This window comes from Heterocephalus glaber, unplaced genomic scaffold, assembly GCF_053883595.1.
Source record: "Heterocephalus glaber isolate CG9 unplaced genomic scaffold, H.glaber_assembly_v1.0 deba00001472, whole genome shotgun sequence".
NCBI classification, from domain to species: Eukaryota; Metazoa; Chordata; class Mammalia; order Rodentia; family Bathyergidae; genus Heterocephalus; species Heterocephalus glaber.
Window position 1 is genome coordinate 42,653,019 of NW_028258315.1, and position 19,012 is coordinate 42,672,030.

The 19,012-nt window shown below is 39.6% G+C and overlaps 1 protein-coding gene across 6 annotated transcripts in view; it reads left to right on the forward strand.

Annotated features, from left to right (window-relative positions):
- Positions 1-11,420, forward strand: part of Sfmbt2 (Scm like with four mbt domains 2) — a 235,580-nt gene extending 224,160 nt beyond the window's left edge. For all 6 annotated transcript variants that reach the window (XM_004854532.4, XM_087181970.1, XM_087181973.1 and 3 more), the window contains one exon: positions 6,600-11,420. In XM_004854532.4, the coding sequence (XP_004854589.1) occupies positions 6,600-6,740 (141 nt within the window). In that variant the 3' untranslated portion in view covers positions 6,741-11,420. The remainder of the gene's footprint in view (positions 1-6,599) is intronic.
- Positions 11,421-19,012: the final 7,592 nt, after the last annotated feature.

The window sequence follows — 19,012 nt, forward strand, 5'->3', positions numbered from 1 at the left end:
CTAATTTATTCTGTCATCTTTTAGCCTAAATGCCATGGCTCTGATTTGCCAAGGCCTCCAGTGAGTCACTGCAGGCATTGTCTGGGCTCTTAGATGAACTAGAAGGACCCTGCAGGCTTTGTCCACCTGCCTGTACAAGAGATCACAGCGCACAGGGTAATAGCTGTGTGTGTTCACCCTCTGGGTGTTACAAATTCAGAGACTGTTATAATCACCAGGAGCATTTGCAAAAATTATAAACTTCTCATTACCAGCATATATGCCTTTTATTTCTGAAATATTATGGCAACCTTTTAAAAAATCTATACTCTATAATTTCATGCTGCAAACACATACATTATACAGGAAAAACTACACATCTATAACTAAAAAGAAATCCCATATGACTGTAAACAACATTGGCCAACTCATTCACCTTTTGTGAAGCAGTCTGCTTTTGTACTATAAACAGACTGTCCAAATTAGTGATCTAGCAAAAAAAATTTTCAGGCTAGTTTACAAGCTTAGTTTTGATTGAGACTATTCCCTCCTCTTTTTACTTCTACAGACCTGAATACCACTATTAAGGGACTGCCAAATCCTAAATGGACCTCTATTATCAAAATAAATGCAATATTGATATGTGTGAAGAATAACTTCCATGTTATATATTTTATATTTCATTTCTTTAAAATTAGTAGTCTGTTTATGATGATTCTTTTTTAACGCAAGTGATTTGCCAGCAAGTCTGAGCTCTGTAGGAGTATATTTATAAAAATTAAGTCAGCTGTGAGGACTGGTATGTTACCTACATAATTCTTGAAGAAAAAAAAAAACCTTTCAAACCAAAACAAAGGCTCCCTCTCACAGGGCGCTAAGCTTGGCTGAATTCTCTTTTGCCAAGTGTCGTTTCTGTTCACACTATCTTCCTCCTCCCCCATCATGAGGTGGAACAAAGGTAGGTGGCACACAGGCTGCAGCCCAAGGGAGCATGACATAGGGTTAGCTGTCCCTGTAGGTCTCCTTAGTCCTTCTAAAGCAAGGACATCTGATGGTCAGGTGGCTAAATTTGGCTGCTTTCAGCAGGCAGTGTAGAAACAGAGGCATGATTTTGTTCTTGGTATGATAGTCTTCTCATAGTGGTAATACCTGGGAATTCTGTTTTATATCATCTAGGGAGGATGGAAAATGAGTAGAGAGCCCAGAGGTTGCAGGAGGTGGCAGCTTCAGGCCAAGCCATTTTTAGCTTCTCCTTGGCTATCAGGACCAATTTTTGGTTAATTCTTCCCATATAAAAAGCAAGATGGAGGATCTCTATATTTAGTTTATAGTTTAGCTTCAAGCTCCCCTCCCCTTATAATCTATATCTTCCTGCAAATAGGAGTTTCTTTGCAGACAAAACTCAGCTCTTGTTTTCTCCTCAGGACACAGTCCCCAATGTACAAGGGCCAAGGCGGGGGATGTAGGTGAGCCAGCGCTAACAGAGATTTAAAGGCATGCCCTTCATGTGCTTCTGCTCCATGCTGCCCATGTTTGGAATTCACTGCACAGGGAGTGTGGGCTGTGCTCCATTCTGCACCTGCAGTGACAAAACAGCTACCCTTTTATACAAAGGGTTTTCACAACTGCTGCTGGCTGAGCAGGGAGAAGCTGGGCTGAAAGCAGCTTCCTATTTCCTTTTCTTCTTGGAGAAGTGAGGACAGCTCATTTGGCCATGTGCAGGGACCCAAGCTGGAGGGGTATCTGCTCTGAGATCAGAGAATGCCACATCGAGGTCCCTAAAAATCACTATCTCTCCCTCCGTTCTGTGTAGCTCTGCCGCTCCAACTAGTGCCATGACATCAGAGGCTGCCTACACTCCTGAGAGGCAGATAAGCAAGCAGGCAAAGGAGCCCTATTCCCATTCAGGAAGAGTAAGGAACAGAGAGTTTCTTTGAAAAGCTATGTTGAAGCTCTCCAATATCTTTTATGTTAGCTTATTATGGAATTAGTTTTTCATTTTTTCCCCTTTCTCATATCAAGGGTTTTCTTTTGAAGGCATCATAGCCAAAAACTGGGATAGGTTTGACTTTCATAATTTAAAGAATGCGCACACAGGTGTCTAGTATTTAGCTTGTTATTTCTCACAGTGTGTTTGCTAACATGATTTTACATAACTCAAATTAAGTTTGATAGTTATTCTAACACCTGCATACCTTTGTAGGTTAAAGAAGAGAAATAAATTCAGTGGAGAACAGCAGTCAGATGGAATTTGCTTGTTAGCTTTTCTTTCTTTCTTTTTAACACCCTTTAAATAATGCCATTTTAAATTCTCCAGTTAAAGCATATTTTAAGATTGCTAACCTGGCTTGTGATAGTCATACTTCTGCCTTTGTAAAAATGCTCAGAGTCCCAGAGCCCACACTGTTTTATAATTCTCATCCACAGTTTCCAAAACAGAAGGCTCAAATACATACTTTGTAATAAAGTTCTCCATGCTGGAAACCCAATCCTAGGAAATCTGAGGAAGCTCATTGATGCCCCCAGTTGTAATATTGTTGCCTTAAATGCTTCTTCCAAATCTCCCACAGTTTCCCTTTCCTATTCTTGCTCATCATCATGTCACCTATTATTTGAGTACACACGTACGGGATTGCATTTTGCCAGCTAATGGGAGGATAATAGGAGGTAAAGACCTTTTGATGATCAGTTTTTCTGAGTCAAGATAGGATTACTAATTGAGAAGGCCCTTGATTTTCTTATGGCCAATTATGTGTAGCACTCCTCATTTCTACAAGAAGACAGGGTAACCTCTGAGTGCAAGGTGCTTTATTAAAAGCTGCCTGAAAACACAGATGGATAAGACAGCCCAGATCCTAAATACTTACACTTGACTGGGGACCACAGACAAATGCACAATTGGCAGATTCAAAGAAGAGAACAAAGCAGCGGTGCTATTAGCAGAAGAGAGGGCTTAGCTGTAAATGGAGAGATCAAGGAAGAAACGGTACTGAACTGAGCCATAGAAGTTTATGCCAATTGCAGCAGGCCTGGGAATCCCTCTTCAGCTCCACAAAAGCAAAGGCCAGGCGTCTTTGTGGATTGTTGAGCGTGGAGTGAGGTTGGAGCCGAGGCTCCTGGAGCGGATCATCAAAAGGTGGCTGGAAGGTTGAAGGTGACCACAGAAGCAGGGGCATGGCTCTCAGTTGACAGTGAGTGATACCATAGGCCACACAGAGCCTTTCTCCGAGAGTATCTGGGATGCCATATGCTGGGAAAGAGACTATATTCTCCGTCCAGTTTTGGAAAATAATTAGGCAGATGAAGGCTTTAATGCCAAAGTCTAACTTTATTTCAGATATATTCTATGTGATCTCTCCATTCAGGAAATATTTTTGTGTCTTTTGTGTCTCCTGGACACCTCATGGTCATGGTATAACCTTGAATGGGCTGAGAATTTGACAGTGACATTCACTCTGGTCATTTCTACAAATTAATTACAGGATTTTTGTTATCCAGCACATTTATTCCAGTAGGCAAGTACTTGGTGTTCAGGGTTTAGTTTATAGGAGTGAGCCAAACTCTCCAGGAATGGAAACCAACATGTCCTCAAGTTTGATTTAAGGCACTGTAGCATCTTCAGGATGAGTACTTTGTCTGTCTAGGAAGGAGTCAGTGATCTTTAAAGTTCTAGATGCCCTGCATTTATGCTCAGGGTCTATACTACAACGGCTGCCTAGTTGTGGACAAAAGCCCCAGAATGGTGTAAGAAAGACAGAAAGTGAGGTGGCCGGCTTCAAGTTTCTATCTGGAGATCTATATGTGAATTTTTATTTTGAGCATATGTACACAGATACATACCTATATATACACTTATATACATACAGATAATAGAATTAACCTTCACTTCCTCCTTTCTTCCTATGTAAGAATCACATAAAAGAGGAGGATTTGGAGGGAGCCAAGGACTTGCCGTAAAGGTCTCCTCCCTTGGTCTTTGGTCAGAAAGCACTAGTGTGTGCATTCCAGCTCGCTTGATGGCAGAGCTCTCCATGCAGGAGCGTGTCACAGTGATTCTGACTGATATGTTTATTTTCTCATTTGATAAGGTCATATGAGTCTTTGTTGAGACATGGCTTTTAGTTCCATACATCATAGCTGGTGCTCATCTGTAATTTAAAAGTAATGAATTGCAAGTGCTTGTGGATTTGCACAAACATTAAGTAAAGACTTAATTTTTATTGCGCTGTGTTTATTAGGGAAGACTGTGGCCTTTGAATCTAATCAGATAATAAATTATTTTTGTCTCAACATCAGTCCTTTGAACCTGATCAGGTGATAAATCATGCTTACTCTTGACATCAGTGTTTGCAAGGCTACCATTTGCTTTAGATATTTGTAAGACAGCTAAATAAACCATTAGTTTAAGAAAGTTAGCTCCTTATGTGAAATTCATTGATAAATGATGTCTGAAACACATGCTCGTGTGCTGTCATGTGGCTGTTTAGTCCTTGTGACTTATAGCAGCCCCTGTTACAAAATTTCTCAGGGTGGCAGAAATTGTGGTATGGTGAGTTCAATTTATGCTGTCATGCTGCCACTGATCTCTATCATTACCTTGGTCCTACAGTCTGTTTGAGCCACTGTTAATTACCTCTGGAATATAACACAATCAAATGACATCTGTATGAGTAAACCATATTATAATAGGAAGCAAGCTGGTGAAGACACAGAGAAGTCCAGTAGAATGCTCATAGAGCTTTGGAATGAGTCTTTAGCTCCTTCTTCCAATAACAAATTCAATTTAATAATCATTTAATGACTGTCTATGATATGGGGTTTGGGGTAGATACTCATAGAAGGACTAGCACTTTACTCTGGGCAATGTATGCATGGTAATGTAAAGGAGTGTTGTGTGTGTGTTTGTGTGTGTGTGTTCATGATGATAGTTACCTTCATTTTGCTTCTAGATTTAGGGCTCCCTTAAGCATCTTCTGCAAGTTTTGCGAACTAAAGATGAATTTCCTGTATTTACCTGTTTGGAAGCTCTTTATTTCACCTTCATTTCTGAAGCACAGTTTTGCTGGGCATAGTGCTTTGGTTGACAAGTTTTTTTATTCTTTCAGAACTTTGACTATGTCAGTTCCTCCCTGACCTATAAGGTGTCTGCTGAGAAATGTGCAGTGAGTGTAAAGGGGGTTCCCTTCAATGTGACTTGGCACTTTAATCTCACTGTTTTGAGAAGCCTGCATTTTGACTTGGCTTTTTGATACATTGCTGTAATATGGCACTTTGTGATCTTCTGAGCCTCCTGAACCTGGATATCTAAATCTTGAACAAAATTTGGGAAGTCTTTCAGTTGTTCTCTCAAATAGATTTTTCTGTGTATTTTCCCTTCTTTTCTAGAATGCCCATTCTTTGAATATTTCTTTAATAGTGTTTAATAGTATCCCATAAGTTTCGAGGCTTTGTTTCTTTTTTCTTCTTCTCTTTTTTGTCTCACTAGATTATTTCAAAACACTTTCCTTCAGGTTCAGAAGTTCCTTCTTCTGCTTCTCTATGTGTTGCTAAGACTCTCCATTATATTACATAATTCTTCAGATTCAATATTTCTTTTTTATTCTTTTTCATGCTTTATGTCACTTTACTGACTTTCTCATTCATATTATGAATTATTTACCTGATTTCATTGAATTGTCTCCATGTGTCTCCCATTTCTTTGAGTTTCCTTCGAACCATTTTTTTCAAGAGTTCATAAATTTCCTTCTCTTTGGGGTCTGTTTCTAGTGTTACTTTGGAGACGTTATTTTACTTTGTTTTTTTCATACTTCTTGTGTCCCTGTGTCAATATTTGTGCATCTGTGGATCCATTCTCCCTACCAGTTTTATAGGGTTTCTGTATAAGACTTTCTCCCAAAGATGTGGCTTCAGGTGTCAGACTGGCATACTCCATTGGCTTTGCTTCCAATTGGGCACCATAGTGTAGTCTCTGCATAGCTTCTTCATAAATAATGACTCTGTATAGTGCATGTATAGGAGCATAGAGTGTTTCCATCTCCATGGGTATGTAGCAGTAGGGAAATTCAAGTGGCCCAGGCAACTGTGACACATACAGCAGTGTGTGTGTGTGTGTGTGTGTGTGTGTGTGTGTGTGTTGTTTTCCTCTGTGGAAAAGCATGAGCATGTTGTATAGCTGGCATATGTCTTTAGCATCTTCTCACTCCTCCTGATTGTGAAATGTCAGACATTGGCTGGAAAGTAAGATAGCTTTTACTTTTAGTACCAAGCTCTTTACTAGTGCTCACATTAGTATAAGAAGGACCTGGCCTCACAGGGAGAGGTTGCTCTCACAGGAAGGGGCAGTAAACTTGGGAAACAAATCCTGAAGCAGCATACCTGGTCTACTTCTTGGTACCTACCAAGGTAGGCTAGGCCTGTGAATTTCAGAGTAACCAAAATGTGCTTGGCAAAAAGATTTCATTATTAAAAATATTAGTCATCAAGCCAAGTTTAGCATCTCTGCTAACACTCCCAAAATAGAGGCTCCATCACATATGTGGTCCCAGGATGAAGGCTGTGTGATGAATGCATTCCCCACGTGCATACAGCCTCTTCTCTAATCTGGCTTTATCTTCTGACAGGACATCGATGGCCAGGCACTCCTACTGCTGACTCTTCCAACCGTGCAGGAGTGCATGGAGTTGAAGCTGGGACCTGCCATCAAGTTATGTCATCAGATTGAAAGAGTTAAAGTGGCTTTCTACGCCCAGTATGCCAACTGACCCCCCTCCAGAGGTGGCCCATTATCTTTGCAATGCATTGTTTGTGAAGGTTTTCAGGACTGATACTTTGATTTTTCTGGGGTACGTGAAATGGTATTCACTATATATCAGCCAGAAGCCCAAGACCTCCTTCCTCCACCAGCCTGTTTGATATTTTCATCTTTTTAAAGCACACAGAAGTACCACAGCAGTGACTTCTGGGGAGTATAGTTACAGTCCTGCATCAGACTCTGCAGGCAATATGAAAGAGCTTCTTTTTGTGCCCACATTTCACCTTTCTCCTGCCCCAAACCAGGCAGCTTCCTTTAAGCAAGGTTTCCTAAACTGAGGCCCACATTCTTTTAGAACTAAGTTGGGCACAGTTGACATCTTCTGAAATATAACCAAGAAGCATATGTAATCCTTTGCTGGTAGTTTTTGTTATGATCCTTCTCAGGCATATTTATAGATGTACCTTTCCCATCAATACATGTGCGACCATGGCTCAGTGGCACCTGCTATCCCCATATGTTGATCTTGGTGGCAACTCCTTTCTCTGATGCAGTTGTGACTGATATTTGAGGATGCTATTATAAAACACTGCGCTGAACCTCCATCCTCAGAGGTGCCTTTCAGTATGAATGGGGACCAAGGGGAAGCTGGTTGTCGGGAAGTAACGAGACAGCTTTTCCTGAGTGACTGAACCTGGAATATCTATGGAGATTATTCTATCCACAATCTGCTAAAGAATCATAATATTCTAATTTAATTGTAACCAGATCAAGGAGTGACTACTACAGGCAAATGTCAATTTGGAAGAAGCAGTTCATCAATTAGTGACATCCCCTTAGAAGGATCACTGCAGCATATAACTGCAAATGAGTCCCGCTGCACATCCCTTCTGTCCATTTCTGCCCTGCCTAGATGCTTTTTCAACAGGCATGAGGAAGCAAGACCCTGGCCAGACACAGCAGATTGTGCCCTGGAGTTGCAGGCAGTGGTTCTCATCCTGGCTTTGCTAATGACCAATTGTGGGATATTGGGCAACTTTCCATTACTCTGCACCTCAGTCCCCATAAAAGGATGGACGTGGACTCTTAGGAGGGCATGGGGCTAGCATCTGTCTCCTTTTGTCTCCTCCACACTCCTACTGGAAGGAAAGTTCAGGTTGACCAAAAGGAGAAAAGAAAGAAGAAGCATCCAACTCCAGTCCGCCATTCTGAAGCTCATGCTAGCTTTGAGGTTGCTTATGGAATTCCTTGGACAGTTGTGTTAAATTAGCTAAGATACTTGCAGACAAATCTGTTGTTCTGAGAAGTGCTTGGCCTTTTATACCCAGCACTTCATCTGTGTGTTTTATGAGGGGCTCAGTCTGCTTATGCAAACCCAAAAGAACTGCTCTGCTCCAATGTGGTTGCCTCATTGCCTTTTTAAATTGACACAAGGAAACCAAGCTTTATGTTGTTCATAAGTGGACCCTCACAGATGCTTTATGCCTTCTGACTTTTTTGTTGTTCTTTGTTTTGTTGTTTTTGCTTTGTTTTTACCTTAATTATGTTGATCTTTTTCTTTGATTAGAGTCTCTCAATCTTTCCAGTAATCCGATATGGTGGGGTTCTTAAGTGTTCCATGTATTATTCATGTCAGTGTTAACATTCTGTAACAGCTGCAGTTGAGCATGAAAAACAGATATTTTGTGCTTGAGACTTTGTAGTCTTTCCTGCAGCTGATTTCTACAGTCCAGCTTTTAATGCCTGCGAATGAATCTGTCTGGGCCCCTCTGATGTGGGAGGCTTTTGTCCTGCGTGACGTTGGCAAGACAAAAATGTCCTGGTGATTTGTAGTTGGCTTGCAGTTGCATAACTCTCTTCCAACCTAAAGTGTGACCTCTTCTCACTTCCTCTAGCCACGTGCTTTTGGCCTTAAATGCTCAGTAAATGGAGTTAAACTGACCAGCATTGGAAAGGGTATCCATTTCAAGATCAGTGACATTTTGTCTGTGCTGACTCCTTTATGATCCTTCACTGTGGCCTTTTCAATCTGAGCTGTTTCTGTTGTGTTGGAAGTGAAGATGAGATATCACAGCTACAACGTAATATTGTACTTTAAGGATGAATGCACCTTTTTGTGCCCTTTCCAGTAATGTTATGGAGAGGAAGTGCTACATCAGAAGTCCAGGAGATTCCTTAGTCTGTGCCGAGAGCTAGAGCATCACACATCAGGAAGCCCAAGCAGGTTATGCCACCATTGCTGGGAGAAGCTTTTTGCTTCCCATGAAGCTAAATGTCCAACATTCTCCTTATCCTTCGGCCTTGCAGTTTAACTTCAGTTTGTCTCTACATAGTATCAACCACTTTGTGGACTTCAGCTTTGTGTGCATGTGACAAGGAGAAAATGACTGTACTCAGAGCAGAAGAGCGTCCGGCTCTGGGGCCATCATCCTGAATGTTGTCTATGTGCCATCTTCCCAACCCTCCAGGAGAGCTGAGAAACTTTGTAGAAACAAAGAGAGCTGTCAGTGTCTCCCTGAATTTGGATTATTTGGGGATTCCACCATAGTGGATATATTTCTTCACATCAGCAGCAATTCTGTGACAGAATTGTAAAGTAGCTTTCACTTTTCTCTGGATTCACCTCTCACCAGCTTTTGTCTTAAAGACAGAGCCAGTGTCCAAGGAGGATTGTGCTCTGTTGTGTCCCTGTTGCAGAAAAAATGGATTTTACACATATACCCCATGTTGCCACAACCCATGAGCCAAACATTTCTTGGTCTAAATACCAACGAATGATGCCTCATCCATGGATGGTACCCTTTCTCTATGTGTCTTTGATCTTCCTTTGAGTCCAAAGTCCTCTCCTTTATACAACTGGACAGTGTACATCTTGACACTCATTACCTCCTGGACCTGGCCAAGCAGGCTCCTTGCAGTCAGCACTGTGTGTATAACCCAAGAAACAGAAATGTCGTTTTCAACATGATGAGAGTCCGTCGCCCAAACTTGCCCCAAAACTAATGGGGCTGGTTTCGGTCCCTAACTTCTGGCTGTATTTGTACTGTGTTGTAAAACATCCTGTCCACAAAAGAACAGCCTGAAAAGAACAGGGTACTACAGGCATTACAGAACTTCTTTGCTTTTCACAGCAATTCCTTCTCCATGGAGCTCCACAGAGAACTCGTTTGTCAGTTTAAAAATTAAATTCCTTTGATCAGAGTTTGAGTCACACATAGTATTTGATCTGTACAGCTACTTAGATTCCTCTACCTTATTTGATCATATTCAAAAGATCATTTCCTGTGTGTTCAACTTTGATTTGTTCCTCAATAAATTAAAATGATCCAAACCTTAACACTGCCACTTCTGACCTTTACTACAATCTCTAGAAGGTTGATTTTGATCAGCCTTTTGAAGATTGGTTTGTTTCCTAATTTATCATAGAATTTTGAGTGTTGTATGAGGCAAGTGCTGAATTTGCCTTCTGTCTTATACCAAACATCCCTTTATAACAGCTGTCCCTCAGTGGGAAGCACTAGGGGTTTTCAGACTAGTTTTGTAGAACACCCATGTATATTTATTTCTGTACATAGGACTAAAACAAAACAAAGGAGTGTTGAGGTCTTTGTTGTGGTTTGACATCATTGCTGCTTTGGGTTAAGATAGTGATTCTAGGCTCCAGTTACTCTATATCCTGTCTTTAGAAAGCTGTGATTGAGTGTGCAATTATTTGAAAGAAAAAATAGTAAATTAAGATACCTGTAGTTTTTAAAGAAGAAACTTTTGGAAAGGTGTACATTCTGTCTGTGTCTATTTCGTGCAATAATTAAATAATAAGGGAAAGCTATATTCATATTGACAACTATTAACAACTTAATAATTCTTTTAACTTCTTTTCTGTTCAAAAGTTTCGTGGAAATTACTCCCTTTAACTTGGTTCAGTTTTTAAGTTGATTAATTCTCATAGCTCTTACCAGTAGAATGATTTACAGATATCTAAAACATGATATGATGAAATCAAATTTTGACCCATTTACCTAAAAATTGTAATTGCAGACATATGGTGCTGCCTTGAGTTTTGGATAAAAGCCTCTCTATTTTAAGTGATAAATAACAACTCAAGCAGTTCCTGGAGCTGGAGTCTTACTGGACTTGTCCTCCGTGGCCACCACCCAGCGCCAGTGAGATGTAGACCCTGTCACATAACCAAGGCACAGCAGTGCTTCATGTGAGCTGAAGAGGTGCACTGAAGAAAAAGGAACATTCTAGGACAATCGTTTGCTGAAAAACCACCTTAAGATGGGAAATTTGAGGCAAATTTTTCTGAGTTACAGAGAAAGTAATCATTTCACTTCTTGTTCAGAATGGAAGCTAGCATGATCTCTAGAAGTATAGACTATCCCTAGTCAAGAATGTCGGAAGCCCTTTAACCGTGTTGCATTCCAATTTGAATAGTTTGTATTGATATTTGATTCATATCTTGTGTGTGTTTTGGTGCATAAAAGGGAACAATTGGTGTCTTGAAATTTGCGGGACAGGGCATGCAGTTAGTTTGCTGTAAGATGGTATTCTGTACATATGTTTTCATGTAAATAAATGAAAATCTATATCAGAGTTATATTTTAATTTTTATTCTAAATAAAAAACCCTTTTTACTTGAAAAGAAACTTGTAAGCCACATTGTTAAATAAAGCAAAAATAAATTCTATAGTAGTGTTTGTGTCTTTGTGTTAAAAGGTATTAAACAGGTTTTTAGGGTTTGTATTAGGGTTATATTATTCTGAAGTTTTGTTTTGTTTTTGCTGTGCACTAACACATGTTTTTAGATTGTTAACACCCGTGGCTCTCAAGTTCCTGTGTGACCTGTTAGAGTCACCTCCCAGTTCTGGAATTTTCTGCTCAAGGGACTTGTATTCATTCTAATTTTACTGTTAAAACATTACTGTAATATACTCATGTGACAATCTTTGGCCTTCCCAATTTCAGTCATTCTAGTTTTTATACAATTACTTGATACTTCAGAAGAAAGATTTCTTTATTTCTATGGGAGCCATAATTAAGTAACAATTACACTGATCTTTTTTCCTTTATGTGTCTTGGGTGTCCAAGTTGGAAGAAGAGGAGATTCCTGTGCTGTTCTGCCCCTCACCAGGATCTCATGGGCAGAACAGGCTGTTTTCCTCTCTGCCACCATCCATAGGTTGTACTACCTAGGGACACGGAAAAGGTTAAATAAGGACTCAAAAGGCACTAAGGAAATAGAGACGGAGGAATGCTGAGCAATTTTTCCCTTCCTCAATCTCAGGCAATCTCAAGTATCTTATTTCACTTTGAATACCTTCTTTTGCCCTGCTGACGTTCTAGTTCTCCATATAGAAGTTTTTCTTCTGTGTTCATACAGAAGGTTTTTTAATAGCAAAAACAAAGCCTGCAAAAGCAAAATGGGATACATTGTTCATTTTCTCAAGTACACCAAAAACCAATAGATAAAATATTGTATGCCTGAATAAATATGATCATTATATATTCCTATTTATACTTGAAGACCTTTGAGAACAGAAATCTAACGACTGTATAATAAAATAAAATGAAATCTGATGACTGCTGGATCTTCAAATTGAGTTAGTCAAGGCCAAAACAATTTATATTTGTGACTTTATTGCCACAAAAAAACCTTTTTTTTTGAAAAAATTCTTCTGCTCTCTAGCCATGCTTGTACAACTTGCAGTTCCCCAGGAGTTACTTCCCCTTTGTCTGGGGTTTGTGCTGTGACTATTTTAAGTTTGTGAAAGAACATAATGCTTAGTTGAGGTTTGAAGACTACATTTAAAAAATACTGTTTACATGGACATGACCTTGGCAGTTTCATGTGAAAACCGAACATTTTACCAGTGTGATAAAAATATTACATCAAAATAATAGATGAGCTCCAAAGGTTTACTAGGGAGTAATTTCAATTAAAGGTTTTTATGATATCAGCCCAGGTCTGGGTTGCAACACATCCCATGTCTTGTAGCTCATTTTTAAGTATATTACCGAGTGTTCTTCTGTAGCTGATGGATCTAACCAGTGTTTCATACAGTACATAAAATCTCCTGCTTTGTAATTCAGAGACATCAACATAGGACCACTGCCACCATGCTTTCCAATCTGGTCCCAAGTACAAATACTGCACTGTTTTCAAATACTTGGTCTGCTTGCTGAATATGTAACACAGAGCCTTGTTTTTGTTTTGTTTCTCTATAAAAGTGGTAAATACTGTAATTCTAAGCAGAGTGTAAGTCCATGGTAGTGAATCATTCCCTGCTTCACTAGGCACTGCCAACCCCTGGGGTCTCAATCACTGACCCAGTGGAATATCCTGGCTACCATTCCCACTACTCTCAATGGGAATGGGCCACCCAGACCCAACCCAATCAAATACTTAAAAGATTAGGTGCAAGCCACCTTTTCTGGATTCAAATAAAATACATGGCATGGAGTACAGGATCTGGCTTTTCCAACAGTTGACCAGAAGGGCCAGGTGATATAACTCCCAAGTTACAGCTAGATAATCTCCAGAGCACCAACTTGGATCAGTGAGGGAGATGGGAATGAACAGCTGAGCTCCTCTCCCTTCTCCCTTACTGAACTATTCTGAAGAATGATGCCTGTGCATGGCCTGCCCAGAGATGTATCACTTTATAGAAACTACTTCCTTGTTTCCTTAAATGGAAGTCAGCTCTACAATAAATCATCTTGTATTTGCTTTCCCTTCCTCCCTGCCTCAAGTTCTACTGTCCCTGCTGTCCTAGTATTTTATATCACAATAAAATATCACCATACAAGCTATCCCCCAGACTGTTACCTTTTGAACTACTGATAAAATAGTTGTTACCAAAGATTTTCTAGAAAACAGCCCATCAGGATGGGAGCTTGGAATCATACTGCCCAGTGTATGAATGCAATAGGGACACTTTTGCTCTTAGTAAGTAGTAGGTAACGCATCCAGACACTTAATGGCCTCACGATCACTGATGCTTTTGTTTATGGTTAACTGGAGTGAGTAGCAGGCATAAGTCATGGCAGTGGGAGATAATATGACTACTGCTTAAGGTAGGGGCAACGTGATCCTGATAAAGATGATGTATAGATAATTGCTTTTGACATCCTCAAAAAGGAAAATGGTACACTCAAAGAAGCAATTCATAAGCTCAAGGGCCTCTAAGAAAATGTTCAAAGATACTTTCATCTTATGCAACCACCAGAAGACCCAGGAAAATCAGGCCCAGGATCTGACAGCTGAAAAAAAATAATAAATGTGCATGCTTGACAGGTATCCTTGACAGCCAATGCTCTGATAAGGAAAGAATATGTGAAACCTCAGATGTATCATTGAATATATAAGTCAGGAATCTTGAACTTGAATTTCCTTAAACCTCCTAGTTGAAAGAAACACTTTTCTCCAGGCAGAAACACTCCTCTTTCCAGAACACCATAGACTAGTTTTACCTTGCCTGACATTATTCTCAAGGTGTGTCTCCCTTTGACCCATTGTCCCTTCCTCAACAACCAGATATAGGTCTCACCCTAGCCTGAGTAATGAAATGCAAACTCTGATCTAAGAAGAGCAGCCCACACACAACAGAGCAATTTTAGGATGTGGTTAGTGTATACTGGTAAACACGAAGGGAGTGGATGAGGGTGTTATACCAAGCAGGACAGGATATGAAACTGTGTATAGGAATAATCATGACATTGAGCACTCACCTATGACCTGGATGGAATCTAGTATTCTTGTCAACTTGGAGCCAGTCTAATGATTACCAGTAGATGAGATTGGAAATGCCAGAATATTCTTATAGTATTGAGGAAAAAATCAAAGTCTGGAAATATAATGGATATACCATGTAAATTAGAAGTAGGCCTACCCCCCAGCTCTTTTTAAGATAATCAGGGGGACATAGTGCCATAGGAACATTTATCACTTTAATATTTGGCTGGCCCACAGAATTGATGGCATCACACCAACTGGATTGTGTGAGTAGAACTCTTATCAAAACATATGCGTGCCAAAGGGTGGAAGGTAAACCCCAATAATATGTAGGAAACTAGCTCATCATCCCCCAAGTCCCCAAATTATGTTTTCTACTTCTTACTTGTAAGAAAGACAGTGTTTGGTGGGACAGTTTTGAGACAGCATATACCTCACTTAGGCATAGTGATTTGATCCATTTATGTGATAGTTCGGAAAGCTGTGAGTCAGTTAGTACCCAGATGAAACATAGATTCTCTAGTCCAAGCTACACTGCCAAACCTTTAACTAAACACGTCCAAAGGAGCTGAATTTATCCACAATGGGGAAAGATACTGCATGGCATCTATGATAAACCTGGATACAGAGGCCAGAAGGCAGATATTAGAACTCTGGAATAAGACCAAGTCTCCTACAAGGAGGAACAAAGCAAACATAAACAAACAAAAACACCAAAACCAATCTTTTCTATTTTAAATAACTGGCCTGCCATGGGGCACTCAGAGATACTGAGTGCATTTCCTTGGGACACTAGGTGACTTTTGAACCTGAAATATTAACCATGATCTGTGTGCTCTAAGATTTACCATGCCCAAGAGAAAAGGGCAAAAAATGAGATAATACATTGTGTAGTAGAAGTTATACTTTAGGCACCAGACATGAATAAAGCCATTAGCTGTGAACCTATACTATTTCCAAGATACCAATACCTATCCCTCTACACACACTGTGGCTTCATGAGAGCATCTCTTCAATCAGCTGATGGAGAAACAAAGGACTCAACTGTGGTTCACAGATGGCTGCATGTAATATATTGGCTGTAGCCAGAAATGGACCTACAGCCTCACTCAAGAGTGACTCTGAAGGATGATGATGGCAAGAGCAGCATCTTGTGAAGGCATTTACTACACAGAGAAATAGTGATGGCCTGGACTATGGATATACACTGACTTCTATGCTCTAACGGATGGCTTGGTGGTTGACACTTTGAAGAAATGAACTGCACTTCTCATCTTGGGGAACAATAAGTGTGTCTTCTCAGAGGATGAGAGGTTGAAAAATCACGAAAAGGTTTCAGTACCTCAGACTGTGCAGAAATTGGTAGTATTGGGACAATTCATGGACTTTCCTCATCTCTTAATACTGCTAGCTACCTTGACCTCCCTCAAGGTCATTGCTGGCTCTTACTTGGCCTTTCTTTTTTTTTCTGAAATTTAACATTATTGGTACATTTTAGGTATACAATACAATTACATTTCTCATTGAGAACTTGTACCTTTACATGATATATCCTGGTTCTTATTTTTTCCCCATTCCCTTCCCCTCCTTTCACCCCTCCACCCTTCCCTATTTATAAAGACTTTGTTTCCATTTTTTCCATTTGTCATAATTTTTCTTTTCCCTTCTTTCCTTTATCCTACCCCTCCCACTTCTCCTACCCTTTTGGACCTTTTCTTCTTATTTTGAATTATCAGTTATACATTTTAATCATTGGTACATTTTAGGTATACAATATAATGACATTCATCATTGGAAATTTGCGCCTTTACATGATCTCTCTTGGTTCTTATTTTTCCCCCTTCCCCTGCCCTCCCTTCAACCCCTCCATCCCTCCCTATTTACAAAGACTTTGTTTCCATTTTTTCATTTTCTCATATTAATTCCATTCCTTTCTTTCCTTTCCCCTACCCCTCCCATTTCCCCTTTGCCCCTTTTCTTCCTATTTCACATCATCTATTCTACATTTTAGTCCTTATTTACACTTTCAGTTTCTCACACCACAGAAACTATTTGGTATTTACATGTGTCAAGTATCACCTTAATGTGCATCCATTTAGCAATAAATGTCTCTACTTTCTCATTTTTTATGGCTGAGTAGTACTCCACTTTATTAAAAAAGCCACATTTTCTTTATCCAGTCTCCAGTTAATGGGCATTTGGGCTGTTTCCAAGTTTTAGCTGTTACAAATTGTGCTGCTATGAACATGGGTGCACATATATCACTGTGGTATGATTCTTTTAATTCTTTGGGGATGATAGCCCGCAGGGGAATAGCTGGGTCAAATGGGACTTTCAGTCCTAGTTCTTTGAGGTATCTCCATACTGATTTCCACAGTGGTTGCACCAGTCTACACTCCCACCAGCAGTGGAGCAGGGTTCCTCTTTCCCCACAGCCCTGCCAGCATTTGTTATTGGTTGATTTCATGATAGCAGCCATTCTTACTGGAGTGAAGTGGAATCTCAGCATTTTTTTCATTTGCATCTCTCGAATGGCCAGTGATGTTGAACATTTTTTCATATATTTATTTGTTATTACTACTTCTTTGTCAGAAATGTCTGGTCATTTCAGATGCCCATTTTTGGATTGAGTCTTTAAATTTGGGAGGTCTGATCTTTTTAAGTTCTTTATAGATTTGAGATAGTAGACCTTTGTATGAGGAAGAGCAGGTGAAGATTTTTTCCCACATTGTGGATTCTCTCTTCACACCGCTGGTGGTTTCTCTTGCTGTGCAGAAGCTTTTTGGTAAGAAGAGATCCCACTTGTTGATTGTTTGTGCTAGTTCATGGGCAACTGAGGTTTTCTTCATAAACTCTTTTCCTACACCAGTGTCTTCAAGAGTTCTACCTAACCTCTGTTCCAGCTGGTTCAATGTTTCTATTTTAATATTTAGATCTTTAATCCATTTCAATTTTAGTTTAGTGCATGGCAAGAAATATAGGTCTAGTTTTAATGTTTGGCAAGTTGAAACCCAATTTTTCCAGAACCTCTTATTAAAGAGGCTATCTTTCCTCCAGTGAGGGTGTTTGGCTTCTTTATCAAAGATGAGATGGCTGAGTGTGTCTGGAGTTGCTTCTGCATCTTCTAATCTGTTCCACTGGTCCTCAGGTCTGTTTCTTTGCCAGTACCATGCTGTTACTATCACAGTAGCCTTGTAATATAGTTTCAAGTTGGGGACTGTGATACCCCCTACCATGTCTCTGTTGCCTAGAATTGTTTTGCTATTCTGGGTCTCTTTTTGTTCCAAATGAATTTTTGGATTGTTTTCTCAAGGTCCATGAAGTATGCTGCTGGGATCTCAATTGGAATTGCATTGAATCTATACAGCAATTTTAGAAGTATGGTCACTTTCACTATATTGATCCTTCCTACCCAGAAGCAGGGGATGTCTTTCCATTTTCTGATTTCATCTTCAATCTCTCTTTTCAGAATGCTATAGTTTTCAGAGAACAGGTGTTTGGTTTCTTTTGTTCAGTTGATTCCTAGGTATTTCAGTTTTTTGGATGCTATTGTGAAAGGAATTGTTTGCCCTATTTCTGTCTCAGTGAGTCTGTTGTTTGTGTTGAGGAAAGCTATTGATTTTTGTGTGTTGACCTTGTAACCAGCTACTTGACTGAATTTGGTTATTAAGTCTAGAAGACTTTTGGTGGAGTTCTTGGGGTCTTCTATATAGAGTATCATGTCATCTGCAAATAATGACAATTTGACTTCTTCATTTCCTATCTTTATTCCTTTTATTTCTTTTTCTTGTCTAATTGCCATGGCTAATGTTTCCAAAACTGTATTGAACGTGAGTGGTGATAGTGGACATCCTTGTCTTGTTCCTGATTTGAATGTGAAGGATTTCAGTTTTTGACCATTTAGTATGATACTGGCTGTTGGTTTTTTTGTAGATGGCTTTTATCAGTTTGAGGTAGAGACCATCTATTCCAATTTTTTTGTAGGGTTTTTATCATAAATGCATGTTGGATTTTGTCAAATGCTTTTTCTGCATCCATGGAAATAATCATATGGTTTTTGTCCTTGGCTGTATTGATATAGTGTAGTACATTGATTGATTTGTGTATGTTGAACCATCCCTGCATCCCTGGGATGAATCCCACTTGATCAGGGTGTATCATCTTCTTGATTATCTTCTGCAGTCTATTTGCCAGTATCTTATTAAGGATTTTTGCATCTATGTTCATTAGTGAGATTGGCCTATAGTTCTCCTTTTTGATTGGGTCTTTCTCTGCTTTGGGGATCAAAAAGTGATGCTTGCTTCCTGGAATGAATTTGGGAGTATTGCTTCCCTTTCAATTTCATTGAAGAGTTTCAACAGTAGTGGCAGTAGTTCCTCTCTAAATATCTTGTAGAATTCAGCAGTGAAGCCTTCAGGACCTGGGCTTTTTTTAATTGGTAAGTTTTTAATTAAGTTTTCAATTTCATTGGTTGTTATTGAGTTGTTCAGAATTTCTAGGTCATCTTCGTTCAACTTTGGTAATTCATATGTATCTAGGTATCTGTC